Source organism: Saccopteryx leptura, chromosome 1 (genome assembly GCF_036850995.1).
Source record: "Saccopteryx leptura isolate mSacLep1 chromosome 1, mSacLep1_pri_phased_curated, whole genome shotgun sequence".
Lineage (NCBI taxonomy): Eukaryota > Metazoa > Chordata > Mammalia > Chiroptera > Emballonuridae > Saccopteryx > Saccopteryx leptura.
In genome coordinates, this window is record NC_089503.1 from 285,659,168 (window position 1) to 285,676,338 (window position 17,171).

At 35.2% G+C, this 17,171-nt stretch overlaps 1 protein-coding gene across 6 annotated transcripts in view; it reads right to left on the reverse strand.

Annotated features, from left to right (window-relative positions):
• Positions 1–17,171, reverse strand: part of ATF7IP (activating transcription factor 7 interacting protein) — a 111,608-nt gene that overhangs the window by 9,683 nt on the left and 84,754 nt on the right. For 5 of the 6 annotated variants that reach the window (XM_066355335.1, XM_066355317.1, XM_066355292.1 and 2 more), the window contains exons 10-14: positions 8,217–8,281; positions 6,026–6,104; positions 5,507–5,554; positions 2,868–3,023; positions 1,024–1,203 (exon numbers count right to left, since the gene is read on the reverse strand). In XM_066355335.1, coding sequence (XP_066211432.1) covers positions 1,024–1,203; positions 2,868–3,023; positions 5,507–5,554; positions 6,026–6,104; positions 8,217–8,281 — 528 coding nt within the window. The remainder of the gene's footprint in view (positions 1–1,023; positions 1,204–2,867; positions 3,024–5,506; positions 5,555–6,025; positions 6,105–8,216; positions 8,282–17,171) is intronic. The other variant, XM_066355326.1, reaches the window with a different exon arrangement.

Here is a 17,171-nt window from a genome sequence, read left to right on the forward strand (position 1 = left end):
GGGCTTGTAGGACACCAATAAAGCTCTATTCCTTAGCTTGATGGGGCGTTCATCGGTGGTCACTTTATTTTAAACATTAACTGTATCTTTTATATAAATATATAATGTATTTGAATGATGTTATTTTACTACTAAAAGAAATATATAAAGATGCTCAACTTATGATGAGGTTATGTCCCAATAAACCTATCATAAATTGAAAGTGTATTTAATACATCTAATTTACTGAACATCACAGCATAGCCTACTGAACGTGCTCAGAGAACTTACTTCAGCCTACAGTTTGGCAATTATCTTGAGTTTCACCTCAAGAGTTATTGCCTCCCTCTTCTTCACACCAGAAGGAGACCCACTTGGGCATTTTGTAAACATGGTGGCATGAGAAAACACAACATGCACTTTCGAAAAACACTGGCAACACAGAAACCATCAAGTATCGGCTATTCACCCCCCATGACCGTGAGGCTGATGGGAGAGATTACTGTATGGCATATCACTGGCTCGGGAAAGATTAAAATTCAAAATTCAAAGTATGGTTTCAGATGAATGCATACCACTTCCACATAAAGTAAAAAAAATCTTAAGGCAGGGAAACAAATTTCCTTTAACGTTTGCCCATCTTTTATTTCTCAGCCACCTTCCATACCTTTAAGACTCCCTCTCTCATTGGAGGGCATCAATTACCATTCACTCCATTATCTGGGCTAAGTCAAAGTCAGGCAGTCTCACTTTAATTAGGCAAGGTATCTCTTAATAGAATGGAGTGGAGACCAACATCAAAAAGTGCACTATCATTATACAGGCCATAAATAACTAAAGTTAAAGATAACACGCAGAACTCAAATCATATAAAACGCATGTCCAATTTTTCTGATTAACTATCCTAATGGAATAAAAATGAATTAATAGTTTTTATATATTAAAAACACGTTTTGTTATATCTAATGTCAATAAAAGGTCCTCCCACTAAATGCTAAAGAACTGCATGCAACTTGGAGCCATATGCAAGGAGGAGTCTCTTACTGTTCTGGGGATTGACCTGCCTAACGGCAGGGGTCTGCATGACAGTCCCCCGCAGGGGTGCCTGAGCCGCTGGCGCAGGGAGCGTTGTATAGACCACTGGGTTTGCAGGAGCTCTTGGTACAGGAAGTCTCGTGGTCACTTGAGTTGCTGGACGGTGTGTTACATTCACGGTGGTTGGAGCTAATAAAAAGCAGAAACATACATTAAGAACACGGTACACTCTGTTAAATTAAGAGTATTAAATGTTAATTAACTTTGCATTAACTCTAATAAAGAGAGAAACAGAGACAACAGTTTCCTTTTGTAATCTTGATAGAGCCAACCAAAATTGAATTGAATTGTCACAATCCAAACTTCAGACGAAGAGCACCTTAACCGTGTCCAATGCCCTCTCCACTTTTTAGTCTGACTAGGTAATGAGCAGGGGAAAAAAAAAGTTTTAGACTCGAGAATACAACCTTATAGGAATGACTTAAAAGATCAGGTTTTCCCTCTTCGATGTTCAACTGTTTGTAGCAGAGTGGAATTTGAGGCTCTCCAGACTGTCTACAAAAGAGTATAAATCCACAAGAGTACCTTTGTACTGATAGTTCAAGAAAATGGTTGGATATTGTAACTGACATTTTCTTCAGGTGAGCTAAACCATCTCTTATTCAAAACAATAAAATAACTATTAAAACACAGACTTTTTCCATCTCTAATGGTGGCATTCCTCCTAACGTATGGTACAGAGGGCATTAATGCCTTGAGTGATGTTAATAGACATTTATCAAATGATTCCTAGAAGTTCACTCACAGCATGGAACTATAATAACTATTTCAGGAGTTTACAATTTCTTCTTAAAAACTCTCTGAATCAGAATTACATTTTACAAATAACCACATATTAACTATATAATAAAAAACAATAAGAAATCTCCTTCCATATGAAAAAAATGGGTTCCAAATACAAAATAAATTTGGATGTAAATGCTGGGTATAACAAAGATAAAAAAGCTTCTTTACTAAAGACTCCTTAGTCTTGACATACTCTAACTTTCAACATGAATTAGAAAATGGAAGAAAGTACACAAGGATGAACACTAGCCCCTCATCTCTATTCCCCCTTTCGGTCTCTACTGCACATGGATTTGCATAATGACATTTCTTTCTATATTATCTAAATTAGGTGACTTATTTTAATTTCACTGGATACAATTCTATGTGAACTCAATGTTTTCCTTAATGAGAAGTGAGTTTACATAAGTATTTGGCAGATATATTTCTAAGCAACAGGCCATTTTATGAAGAAAAACTGTTTCGAGTAGCTTCCAAACAGCTTAGGAGATGTAAGTTACACCTTGAAAATTTACCTGATTTGCAGCTTCTTGAGAGGTACAAAGACAATATTAATGTGCATCTCCTATTTTTAGTTAGGTCAGTTAAAACCAGTTCAAGTTAAGAATTATTTTAAAGTTCTTATTTTATAAGTTAATTACAAAGATTATACATACTGCTCACAGAAATTAGGGGATATTTTATAGCTTCATATTCATTTTTGAAATATCGCCTAATTTTTGTGAGTAGTATATAATCAGAATGAGTCATTACACCCATCCCTTCCAGAGAATGGTATTCATTTCTGTTATTTACACTGGCAGATGACAAAGGCTTATAGTTTAAGTCTTCTATATAGCCATTCTATGTAAGTGCTGCTACTTAAGACAGTCAGGAAAACTAAGGTACATTACATTCAAAAACACATAACAATGAGAATTTTCTGTCTAATCTTCCTACTTGATTCCGTAGTCATATTTCACTGTAGACAAAACTAAAGCTTCAGTTCAACGATTCAGTAAACTTACCTGTAGGTAGTAAATGTATTGTTGTTTGAGACGGTCCACTTGTTGGCACCCCAGACGGCTGAAGAGTTGGTGCTGGCTGGATGGGCTGCAATGGTCGAGACACAGCCTGAGAAGAACCCACAGCTGACACAGGAGTGTGATTTAGCTTTTTAGTGTCTGTAAATTAAAAATGAGACATTATAATTATAGGTAGATATAAATTAAAAATACAGGTTTTTCCTTGATGGGCTAATTTTAGTTTTGCTTGTCACTAAGTCACATTTATCACTCAGAGAACAACTTTTTTCTATTTTAATTGTGTATTTACCAATTTGAAAACCAAGTCTATCACAGATTCTAATTCACATGTACAGAAATACAATTTTATGTTTTGTTTGTATTTTATGAAATAATTCTTTTTCTGAATTCAATACCATGTCAATTAGAATAATTTTATTTCCTACATTAATATATGCCTATATATCTATGTAGTTATATCAAGAACATTTTCCTACACAAATACGTATAAAATGATGAGTTTTTCATCAGAGATCTTGAATTCCAAATACTCTTTAGTTGTTTACATTGTTTTGCTTAATAGCTCAGATACCTGTTCATTTACATTACCTAGTCTTTAAATAAAATACAAATATGTGGTGTGTAGAGGCTGTTATATTAAGTGAGATGTTTGAAACCATGTTAACACAATAAATTTAAAAAATAATAAAATAGACCCTGGCTGGTTGGCTCAACAGTAGAGTGTTGACCCAGCATGTGGGGTCAGGGCGCACAGGAGAGGCGACCATCTATCTGCTTCTCCCCTTTTCCCTTCCTCTTTCTCTCTTCCCCTCCCACAGTTATGGCTCGACTGATTTGAGCACACTGGCCTGGGTGCTGAGGATGGCTCAGTGGAGCCTCTGCCTCAGGTACTAAAAAGAACTCAGTTGCCAGCAGTGCTAGATGGGCAAAGCATCGGCCCCAGATTGGCGTTGCCAGGTGGATCCTGGTCGGGGTGCATGCAGGATTGTCTCTGTATCTCCCCTATTCTCACTTTAAAAAAATAGTCGTAATAATAAAATAAAATACATATAGAGCATCTATCTCAAAAAATGTTTATGAAATTAATATCTGCATCTCAGAAAAAGCTCTTGAAAATAGGCACCACTATATGGTATAATACAAAGAGTGTAAACCGAAAGCTTTTCTATCCAAAGTGATCCCCACTGAATTCTGTCCTGTAGAATTCTAAAATCTAAATAAAGTTAAAAACTTCAGCAAGTAAACATTTAATGGGGTGCTGACAGAGATCAATGCACTTTAGAATAAGATGTAAGGTACAGAAAAGGAAACAATGGAGAGACCTCGTAAGGCAGAAATGCTAGAGAGAAACGGCAAGAGCACTGATAGTAAAATCTTCCAATTTTACCAAAAATAACTAACTTTACTGTCTCATAATCAATTGTAGTTATTTAATTTTGTTTTCCTAAAACCAAAAGAACTATGTTCCTTATTAAAATACAATGCTTTAAATATTTAGGATTTTTAAAATTTAATGTTTTTAAGATAATAATTTTTAAAAAAGTATTTTTTAATGTTTATTTTATTGATTTTAGAGAGAGAAAGGGAGCAAGAGAGAGACAGGAACATCGATCTGTTTCTGTATGTGCCCTGACTGGGGATCGAACTGGCAACAAGCTCTATGCTTTTGGATGATGCTCTAGCCAACTGAGTTATCCAGCCAGGGCATAAAGTAATAATTAACTTAGTACCCTAATCATACTGGATTTTCCACATGCATCACATAATTATTACCACAGAGTTTTACAGATATGTCTGTAAACAAAGTTATATCGTACAATCAAATAAATTTGAGAAATACTTTATATCTTGAACCATTTTTTTGAGAATTATAAATTAGCTGAGTCAAGGCTCAGAGAAGTCTGCCTTAAGAAAAAAACAATTTTGTTTAGTAAAGCATTTTCCAAGCATATTTAAACATAAAACATTTTACTCATAGAATGTCTATTAACAGTACAAAAGAATAATTTGAAATATTAGTTAATATCTTATCCAATATTATATTTAAATATTATAACTCAAGGCCCTGGCCGGTTGGCTCAGTGGTAGAGCATCGGCCCAGCGTGTGGATGTCCCAAGTTCAATTCCCAGCCAGGGCACACAGAAGCGTCCATCTGCTTCTCCACCCTTCCCCCTCTCCTTTCTCTCTCTCTCTTCTCCTCCTTCAGCCAAGGCCCCACAGGAGCAAAGTTGACCGGGGCGCTGAGGATGGCTCCATGGCCTCGGCCTTAGGCACTAGAATGGCTCTGGTTGGAGCTGAGCAACGCCCCAGATGGGCAGAGCATCGCCCCCTGGTGGGCATGCTTGGTGGATCCGGTCAGGCACACATGGGAGTCTGTCTCTCTGCCTCCTTATTTCTCACTTCAGAAAAATAAATAAATAAATATATATATTTTGGATGATGTTAAATATATATAATAACTCAAAATAATAGTGAGGATTTTGAGTGTGCACGCTTTTTAACATTACTTTCATTTCTATTAAAATAACACTAAAGGAGCCCTGGTTGGATAGCTCAGTTGGTTAGAGCATTGTCCTGAAGCATAGAGGTTACTGGTTTGATCCCCATTCAGGGCACATACAGGAAAAGATTGATGTTCCTGTTTCTCTCTCTTCCTTCCTTCTTCTCTCTAAAATCAATAAATGAAATTTAAGTAAATAATACTAAGTGAAATTAATTCAAATAATCAAAATTAAATGTATATATACTTCAAAGTACCCACCTTAACACACACACACACACACACACACGGACACCATGTAGAAGACATAGGTTGAATTCCTACTTCCCTTACTAGTACTTGTACTTCATGAATCTACTCTCAAGTCTAAAATGGGCATTACAGGGTTTTTGTAAGGATCAATTGAAATAACATAAAAAGAGAGGTGTTCCATAACTTAGTCTCCTAGTTACTGTTTTTCTCTGTCTTTACACATTCACTCAAGATTTGATTTTCATTTTGTAATTCTAATCTAAAAAATTCTCATTCTAGAAAGAATACAAATACACGAGCATAAACTGTCTTCACTGAATATTATATTGGATTGAGAAAAAAATGATATCAAAGCATCACTTAGTATGATTACTTATACTTAAATACCTTGTGAAGCTCCACTCTCTTCATCATCCATTGTGAGATCAATGACACCACCTGAATCACTGCTTGTGACTTTTCCACTCTGAAAAACAAAATGTTTTCATTTGCAAAAGAAACTTTGGCAAACATAAAGAGAAAATGAAATAATACTGAGAAGAAATGAGGATAATTGAATAGCCTGGTTCAATGACTGCAACATTTTCTTTGTTGTTTTGTATAACAAAATGCTGTACAGGCTTCTAATCTAGGAGCAATAGGAGACACCATACAACCTAGATATGTAATAGGCTAGACCATCCAGGTACATAAAAGTGTACTCTGTGATGTTCACATAACGATGAAGTCCCCTACTGATGCATTTTTCAGAAGGTCTCTCAGTTGTTAAGTGATGCATGACCATGTTAATCATAATTGTTTTATGATATACTATACACTTCAGATTAACTAGAATAAAGTTTTCCTCTGCAAAACTCAAATTTCATGAAGTTAAGGAAAATAATACCTTGAGGTTAGAAAATTCAGGCCCAATCCCAAAATGATATCAATTCTGAGTCCTATAATTATAAATCTGTTTACGACAATGACTTCATAGAAAATGACTTGTTAACAAACAATACAAATCTGTAAAATCCAACACAGTAGGTCTTTGGGTTACGATAGTCTTGACATACAACATTTCAAGTTTATGATGCTCACTCCCATAAAAACTAAAAAAAACTAAGACATTAGTGCTTCAGTTTATGCTGTTAGCATTATACTTACTGACCACGTGGATGAACTAGTTTGGCTGTGCACAGTGGAAGAATATGCAGTATTTCTTTCTCTGTGGCTTAGTTGTGTTTTTAGATTATGATTTTACAACTGTGTTAGCATAGATAAGTGACTTAGGCTAAGGTGTGTTTTGACTTACACTAAAATTTGGGTTACGTCACTGAAGTAGGAATGGAACTGTGTAGTAACCCAAGGAACCCCTATATAAAAAATACTTAAATTTCAGAGAATGTAACAGAATCCGGCTACTACAAATACTTCTAAGATCTACTTTTCAAAATTTACTAAATATTAAATTTATAAAAAATAATTAAAGAAAATGCAAAGACCAGTAAAGTAAAATCTAACTGAAGACAAAAGATAGTTAATGAAAAATTAGTCCAAGTAAAAAGCCAGATGTTGAATTTAGCAAAGACAGCAAAGTTGCTGTTAAAAATATGTTCAAGGAATTAAAGAAAATATATTAATAAATGTTCAATTAAGAAGTAGAAACTCAAAAACAGAAACAGATAGGAAAGAGAATTAAGGTAAAATTCTTAAAATATTAAGGTAAGATATTTAAAAAGGCAAAACAAAAAAAACACAAAAGACTAACACAAAATAAAGCAAAAGTAGCACATAGAAACAAAATTTAGATGAAACTGCCTGATCAGGCAGTGGCGCAGTGGATAGAGCATTGGCATGGGACGCTTAGGACCCAGATATGAAACACAGAGGTTGCCAGCTTGAGTGCGGGGTCACCGATGATCCCAAGGTCTCTGGCTTGAGCCCAACGTCACTGCCTTGAGCAAGGGGTCACTGGCTCAGCCAAAGCCCCCATCAAGGCACATATGAAAAGCAATCAATGAACAACTCAAGTGCTGCAATGAAGAACTGATGTTTCTCATCTCTCCCTGCCTGCCTGTGTCTGTCTGTCTGTCTGTCTGTCTCTCTCTCGTGGGAGAGAGGGAGAGAGGGAGGGAGGGAGGAAGGGAGGGAGGAAGGAAGAAAGGAAGGACCAAGATTTTCTTTCTAAAAAGCTACTTCTGATCAGCTCTGAAGAAACTAAAGGGTGCTTCTGCAACATATGCTGGGAGTGTGTGTGAGGGAGGAGGAAGGCAGGCAGGAAGTGAGACCCTGAAAAAGATGGGCAGAAGGAAACTGCAAGTACAGACTGACTCTTTACAATTTATGAAGGCAAACAACTAGACTGTCAATTATGGAAACCAAGCAGTTAGTTAATATAATATACTAATATTATCTCTAAGAATTATTAAGCAAAAAAATTAATTTCTTGTAAAATATTACAGAGAAGCTGTTTAAAAATCTTTGAAGAATTATAAAGAACACACTTAAAATATTTTTTATTGTATTAAAGAATACTGATGAAAATCCTCTTGTCAATTATAATTAGAATTTTAATTTAAGACAAGAAAAATCTTACCTGTGATGTGCTATCAGCCGCTTTCTTATTAACAGATGTATCTATTGTTTTGTTTGTCTGGTTTTCTGAGGAGTCAAAAACAAAACAAAACACACACACACAAAAAAAGTCAGCCATTTTTAAAAGCACCAAAAACTGTGAAAGTGTGGGCTGCTTTATATACAACAATGCATGTAATTTTTTCCAATTTCTTTTTTGTCTGTCAACCTGTCACACTTGTAAATGAACTCCCTCATAGGACACTGCCACAATGTCCTTCAAAAGGGCAAATTCACAACAGATACACGTAAAGTTTACATACCTATTGACCCAGAAATCTTAACTCTTATCCTAAGAAATACATTAGAGAAATAATTTAAGATGTGCATAACTTAAATGTCCTAACATGAGTGAACAGTTAAATAAAGTAGTATTCTTCCAAAATACACCCTTAGAAAAAATTGATGACATGGCAAAAATATAGTAAGTTTATTAGAAATAGTTACTCTACTGAGGTAAAAAGTAGATAGTTACTTTACTTTTTTCTCCTTAGTGAAAATTACATTAATAGTAGTTTTCTAATGTTCAAACTTTCCATCCTTGTTTCTGTAGATAAAATATTACATTAAAATATGGCACTTCTTTCATTTGCAGATCTTCAGAAGCACATACAGTACAGTGGTCCTTTGTCTATCACGGGGGTTAGGTTCCGGAACCCCCTGTGATAGGTGAAAATTTGTGAAGTAGCGACCTTATATTTATTTTATTACTTCTATGTACAGAACACAGTGCTCTGCTTGGTTGCTTCCCATCCATCAGCCAATAGTGTGCCATGTATGATCTCATGTGGGCAAACTAGCTCAAGCTGAAGCGGCCGTAGCTGTGTTTTCCATATGTGTGAGTCTTTGTCTACTCATCTGCTATATGCTACGTATTTTATTTCAATTTAATATTCTTTTAATATGTTTTATTAACATTTTTAATATATTTCTTATATTGTTTACAATTTTTTAGGCTAGAAAATGCTTATTGTACCGCAAAAACAATTAAAATAATATCTAAAAATATCTAAATACTGCAAAAGCCCGCCATACAGAGAAAAATCCGCAATACAAAATGAAATACCCCGCCATACAGAGAAAAATCTGCAATACAAAATGAAATACATACAATTTTAAAATCCACAATACAGTGAGCCCGCGAAAAGTGAACCGCAATATGGTAAAGGACAACTGTAAATCATTTATGTTAAAAAAACGAAATAGGAGATAGTACTAGGTACTTGCATACATACACACACACACACACACACACACACACACCTGTAAATTAAAAAATCAGAATAAACACCTGTTAGAAAAGGTTTTTCTAGGCTAGGAAAATTAAAAAAAGAAAAAAAAAAAAAGAGAGGCTCTTACATTTTTCCCTACCCTATCTGAATTATTTTAGTTCTTATGATATGTACAAAGAATGTAAAAATATATATTATTTATTTTTAAAAAATATCTTTAACTTCATTTATAGTGAATCAGCAACTGTTCTGTTGGATTATGGAGTTCCTAAAATACTATTTAAATAAAAAATGACCCCCTGGTTACTACTCATCCTACATGGCAAAATATTAAAATACACTGATGACAGTATAAAACGCCAGTAATTTACTACGTTCTTTTAGATCTGAAACTCCTGTTCATTTTTAAGTAAATATAAAAAAGACAACTTTAGTAAAGCAAAGGAGGGAACTTAATTTTTATTTCCTGTTGAAATATCCTCATACAAAAAATTCAACACTCAGAAAATATTTAGACTGCTAAATAAAATGTTTATATATATTTATACATGCACACACAAACATACATTTTTAAAATAACTATAGAGTTTTGTTATCCAGCATGATTCTCTGACCTAACTGTCTCAAGGCCAAGAGTTAATTATTCAAGGAACTATAATACTATTCTGCAATTTAGATTTTCAATTAATACTCCCCTGCCTTCTTGTTACAGACTTTCTTCACTGTTAATGTAACATTTTACAGTTTCACTGTATCTTTTTGTTTACTTTTACTATAATAATCTACTTTAGATGACTTCTAAAAGTAAACAAGTTATAAAATTAATCTATCAATCCATAAATTAGGTATGAAATAAAAAATTTCATACCTCAAAATCCTTTTATCATTTTGGAATATCTCTAGCTCATTATTTTTATTTTTAACCAACATTGCATTTTTGACAATAATCATAAAAGGGTTTTATAGGACTGCCAATTAGTAGTGACCCTTAGTAGGTACGCTGGACAACTGCTGTTATGAAAATGAGTGGAATGCAAAACTTTTAAATTATTTTCACATTATCTCCCACCTAGATCACAATAGTCTCCCAGTTGGTCTCCCATACTCTATTTGTATCCCCTCTAATAGAAATCATTCCCTTCACTGCAGCCAGTGGTCATGGATGTCCATCAACCCTGAAACTCTGAGGTCGCCAGTTTGAAACCCCAAGGTTGCTGGCTCTGAGCACAAGCTCATCAGCACATGGTCGCTGGCTTGAGCAGGGGATTGTTTACATGAACCCAAAGCTCACCAGCATGATCACTGGCATAAAAAAGTCAAGGTTGCTGGCTTGTGCAAGGAAACACTGGCTCACCCTGATCAAGGCATGTACAAGAAACAATCAATGTACAACTACAGTGAAAGCAACTACGAGTTGATGCTTCTCGCCCTCTCTCTTCCTTCCTGTTTCTCTCTCTCTCTAAAGCAAACAAAAACCACCTGCATATCTAATTCAACATATTTATAACTACTTATTTTAATTTATAATTACTTATTTAAGAGCCAAGTTTCCTACTTGATTATGAACTTCCTGAGAAAAGAGAATATTTTGTAGATTGTGGTGTTATCTGCAGGACTTAGAACAGTACAGGCATTCAGTATTTCATGAATGACTGACAAGAGCTATAAATTTTTTTTAAATTAAATTTAATGAGTGACATTGATCAGTAAGAGCACATAGGTTTCAGGTGAACATCACCATAGCATCTGAAATGTTGATTGCATTGTGTGCCCATCACCATATATATGTCCTCCTTTACTCCCCTCTCCCCAGGTAACCATTTCACTTTTATCTATGTCCCTGAGTCTGTTTTTATATACCACCTTTATGGAATATATATTTGTCCCTCTTTACTCCCCTACATGAACTATAATTTAAACCCTAAATTTCTAAGTAGTCTCTATGATGATTTTTACTTTACTATAAACAGAAAATACTGACATACTCTATGAGGATATACAACCTATAATAAAATGCATACAAATGCATGCAATCTGGTTAGATAGCATATGTCATCATTAAGTCAATAACACCCACAGGATTTAAAATTTTTTTAATTTTTATCACATTTTATATGTGTTAAAGTTTGGCTTCAACCTTCATATTAAGCCAAAACTTGCCTTTTGGCTTCAGCTTAGGTTATGGAAAGCCTAAATAGTTAAATGCCTACATTAATGTCATTTATGATATGCCTGAAATTATGGATGATCACAGAACATACCATCTCATAGGATTTCATTCTAATTAACATTATGAGTGACATACAAACAAAGCTATCATTCACATCTATGGATAATATCTAATAATTTTTTCAAATATATATGAACATTCTAAATAGAACTTGAGATGAATATCTCAATATACTTTATATATTAATGCAATATAAATGTTTAAAATAAATATGTTAACAGAAAATTTTACATGTAAGTATAAATGTAGACTATCACAAAAATAAAATGTACTAATTTATGATTGTGAAATTTTTATGTAAAAATCACTTAAAACGTCAAGTAAATAAATGCAAAAAGACTGACACTGATAACATAAGAAGAGTGCATTAGCTAGATAACTTTTGGGAAAATATTCCCCTTATGTCAAAAACGGCTCATAAAAAAGTTTTGTTTTTTTTTAAATCAGCAAGAGAGAGAGAGAGAAAGAGAGAGAGAGAGACAGGAAGAGAGATGAGAAGCATCAACTCGTCATTGTGCACTGATTGTTTCTCATATGTGCCTTGACTGGGGTGTGCCAGCTGAGCCAGTGACCCCATGATCAAGCCAGCAACCTTGGGCTCAAGCCAGCGACCCTGCGCTCAAGCTGGTGAGCTTGTGCTAAAGCCAGATGAGGTTGTGCTCAAGTCAGTGACCTTGGGGTGCAAACCTGGGTCCCGCTGCATCACCACCAGTCAGGCTGTTCATAAAAATTTTAAGAGAACAGAATAATAAAATGTATTATAATTCTGATATTTACAGAAGTATTTAGGGTACTGGCATTCATAACATTAAACAAAATATGTGAGTTACCTGTTTCCTTTAAGGCCATAGTCTTCCAGAAAAAGTTCTATATTTAAGAATATATTTTATCTTGTGACTATGAATTAAAAACAAAGTCAACTTAGGCCCAATATTTCATAAAAAGGGAAAACTACAAAATTACATAAAAAAAGTTCACGCTAAAAAAAAAAAAGTCCATGCTAAGTCATCTTCCACTTGATTTATTTAAAAATTCACCAATAGTTAAAAGTGTATTTCAGTGCTGCAAATGCAAATTAGAGTTTAAGGAATAATGCCGTAGCAGGTAATGCTAAGAGATATTGTTACTGTACTATGCAAACATTTCATTTTAAGTACTAATATTAATAACTTTATTTTTATATAAAATTTCAGATTCGGACATCAGAAAAATGGCGGCGTGAGAGATACTCCCCATCTCCCTCCTTGAAATTTCAACAAACCCAACAACTATATGCAGGGAAAAAACCCCAGGAGCACCAAAAATATACACACACCAAATATAAGTATGCTAGGTGCGATGGTGGGCCAAAGATAGAATCCACTCATGGAGGAAAAAGCCAAAGGACAGTTTTTCTCTTTCCTCACTGATCTGAGGGAGGGAAGTGGAGAGAATGAGGGGCAGAGGGGAAAGAGCTGAATTAAGACAGGCAGGCAAACAAGAGCAGGAACACGGCTATTCCTGGCATCTGCCTGCATCGCAGGGCTCTATCTGCGATGGCAGATGCTGGGCACACAAAAATAGCCTGCAGCACGCTCTTGAGATCCACCAGGGAATAGCCTGTGGGGATCCGACAGCGGGGCGCTGCAAGGCCCATAGAGTTTGGCCTGCGTGACACAGGGGCATGCTTGATCTGAAATCTGCCCCCCACCCCGTCCCGAAGCTGGCACGTCCACTTCTCGTGGCATGCCTGCCCTGCGCAGGACTGCACTTTGAGTGGTATTAGAGGAGGGCCCCACTTGTATCTCCCTCAGTATCCCAAGTCTCAAATTGGTCACTTGAATAGTAGCGGTAGGGAATTCCCCACAGCTGAGTCTCTGGGCGGCTTGCTCCTATGAGAGACATAGGTGCCAGGTGTTTGATCCCCTGCTCTGTTGAGAAATGGAGAGAGGAGCCAGAAGACTTGAGAAGGTCATTGCTTCAGCCATATAACTGCAAAGCCCTAACAACAAGCGCTTCCTACCAAAGCGACTGCCGCCCTGCCTATATCATTAGGACAGCAATGCATCAGCAGAACTCTGCCCTAGAATCTCAAGAGGCAAAACTTGTAGTATAGCACTACCTGCTGGAAAAAGTTACCTCTCAAACTGAAAAAAAAATTTTTTTTTTCTCATTTATTCTTCTTTCCTTTTTTGCATGGAACTTCATTATCCGAAATTGTTATATTGTTTATTCTTATTTTTTGTGAGGGTTTCACTTCTGACACTTTCTCGTTTATATTTTTTTCTCTTCCTTTTTTTTTTCTCTCATCTGAATGTCATTTTTTGTCAAATTATATTTTGAAATCATACTTTTCTTTGTGGCGTTTTGCTTGGTTTTTTTTACTTCATTTTTCCTTATTTTCATATTTTCTCAGTTCCAGCTCTTTATTCTCTGTAGTGTTTGTTCTACGTATCATTTTTTAAAGAATTTTCATTTTTTTCACTGTATTTTTTTTAATTTTTAGTTTTATATTTTTATCTCTTGTTAATGTTATTAATAATACCACTCTTAAACACCATCAAGGAAAAAAGAAAATATTGTGGATACACAACACAGAGATATAGCTCAGAGAGATGAAAAATCTCCAGAAAACAATTTCAATTACATAGAAACCTTGGAGCTAAATGACAGAGAATTCAAAATTAAAGTTCTAAAAACACTCAATGAGATACAAAAAAAACACGGAAAGGCAATTTAGTAAGCTCAAAAAACAATTTAATGAAAAAGAGTGCTTCACCAAGGAAACTAAAACTATAAAAAAGAACCAGACAGAGATGAAAACTCAATACATAAACTGAAAAATGAGGTAACAAGCTTAGCTAATAGAACAGGCCAGACAGAGGAGAGAATTAGTAACAGTAAAGACAGGCAACTAGAGACACTAAAGAGAGAAGAGAAAGACTCACAAACTTTAAAAAATGAGAAAGCCCTATAAGAATTGTCTGACTCCATCAGAAAAAGCAATATAAGCCTGACCAGGCGGTGGTGCAGTGGATAGAGCGTCAGACTGGGACGTGGAAGACCCAGGTTTGAGACCCCGAGGTCGCCAGCTTGACTGCGGGCTCATCTAGTTTGAGCAAGGCTCACCAGCTTGAGCCCAAGGTCGCTGGCTCAAGCAAGGAGTCACTCAGTCTGCTGTAGCCTCCCGGTCAAGGCACATATGAGAAATCAATCAATGAACAACTAAGGAGCCGCAACAAAGAATTGATGTTTCTCATCTCTCCCTTCCTGTCTGTCCCTCTCTCTGACTCTCTCTGTCTCTGCCACACACAAAAAAGCAGCAATATAAAAATAATGGGTATATCAGAAGAGGAGAGCGAAAAGGGAATGGAGAACATATTCAAAAAAATAATTAATGAGAACTTCCCAAGTCTATGGAAAGAAAGCCTTGAATCCAAGATGTAAACAGAACACCAAATTACCTCAACCCAAACAGACCTAATCCAAGGCACATCATAATGAAATTATCACAAATCAGTGACTAAGAAAGAATGCTCAAGGCAGCTAGGGAGAAGAATAATATTAACATATAAAGCCATTAGGCTATCATCAGATTTCTCAGCAGAAAGTTGACAAGCCAGAAGAGTGGACCTCAACATTTAAAGTACTGAAAGAGAGGAACTACTAGCCAAGAATACTATATCCATCAAAGCTATCCTTCAAATATGAAGGGGAAATAAAAACATTTACAGACATAGAGAAGCTGAGGAAATTTATCGCCAGAAAACCTCCACTGCAGGAAATACTAAAGGAGGTTATCCAACCAGATACAAAGAAGAAAACAAAACTACAAGTAAAAGCTCCAACAAGACCACAATAAAAACAAGGATAATCTGTGACAACAATAACATAAAAGGGGAGAGGATAAAGATCCGCAGTAGCAAAGGAGAATGGAGTGCAGAAGCACTCATGAGATAATGGACTCTAATGAATATGATAGTTTTTCTTTTAATAACCTAATGGTAACTACCCCTGAAAATGCCACTACTGAAACACATAGCTTAAAAAAAGAACAGAAGAAAGAAATATGGAATACCACCAAACAAAAAGAAATGACAGAAAAATCAAAAAGAAGAGCTAAACAAGACACAGAGCTATTAGAAAGCAATATATAAAATGGCAATAGGAAACTCTCAAGTGTCAATAATTACATTAAATGTAAATGGGTTGAACTCACCAGTAAGGAAGAACAGAGTAGCAGATTGGATCAAAAAGCAAAACCCAACTGTATGCTTCCTTCAAGAGATACATCTAAACTACAAGGATAAAAATAGATTCAAAGTGAAAGGTTGAAAAACGATTCTCCAAGCAAATTATATCCAAAGAAAAGGAGGTGTAGCCATACTCATATCTGACAATGCTGACTACAAGACAACAAAGGTAACCAGAGATAAAGATGGTCATTTCATAATGATAAAGGAGACACTGTATCAAGAAGACATAACACTTCTTAATATATATGCACAAAACCAGGGAGCACCAAAATATATAAGACATCTACTAACTGATCTAAAAATGGAAACCGACAAAAATATAATCATACCTGGAGATCTCAATACACCACTAATGGTTCTAGATCATTCATCCAAACAGAAAATCAATCAAGATATATTGGCTTTAAATAAAACACTAGAACAAATGGATATAATAGACATCTACAGGACATTTCATCCCAGAACGTCAAGAGTATACATTTTTCTCCAGTGTACACGAAACACTCTCAAGAATAGACCATATGTTGGGCCACAATGCTAACATCAACATATTCAGAAAAACTGAAATTATACCAACCATATTCTCTGACCATCCAGCTTTAAAACTAGAATTCAACTGCAAAAAAGAAGTAAACAAACCCACAAAACTGTGGAAATTAAACAACATACTTCTAAAAAAATGACTAGGTCAAAAATGAAATAAAAGCAGAGATCAAAAGATATATATAGACAAATGAAAATGACAACACGACACATTAGAATATCTGGGATGCAGCAAAAGCAGTAATAAGAGGGAAGTTCATTATCATTACAGGCTTATATCTAAAAACAAGAGAGAGCCCAAGTAAACAACTTAATATCACATCTTAAGGAACTAGAAAAAGAAGAACAAAGGCAATGCAAAACCAGCAGAAGAAAGGAAATAATAAAAATTAAAGCAGAAAAAAAATAGAGAACAGAAAAACTATAGAAAAAATTAATACAACAAAGAGCTGGTTCTTTGAAAAGATCAATAAAATTGACAAACCCTAGGTAAGACTCACTAAGGAAAAAAAAGAAAGGACTTGTATAAACAAAACCTGAAATGAAAGAGAAGAAATGACCAGATATCATAGATATATAAAGGATTATTGTAGAATACTATGAAAAAGTATATGCAGCCAAATTCAACAATCTAGAAGAAATGGACAAATTCCTAGAACTATACAATCTTCCTAGAC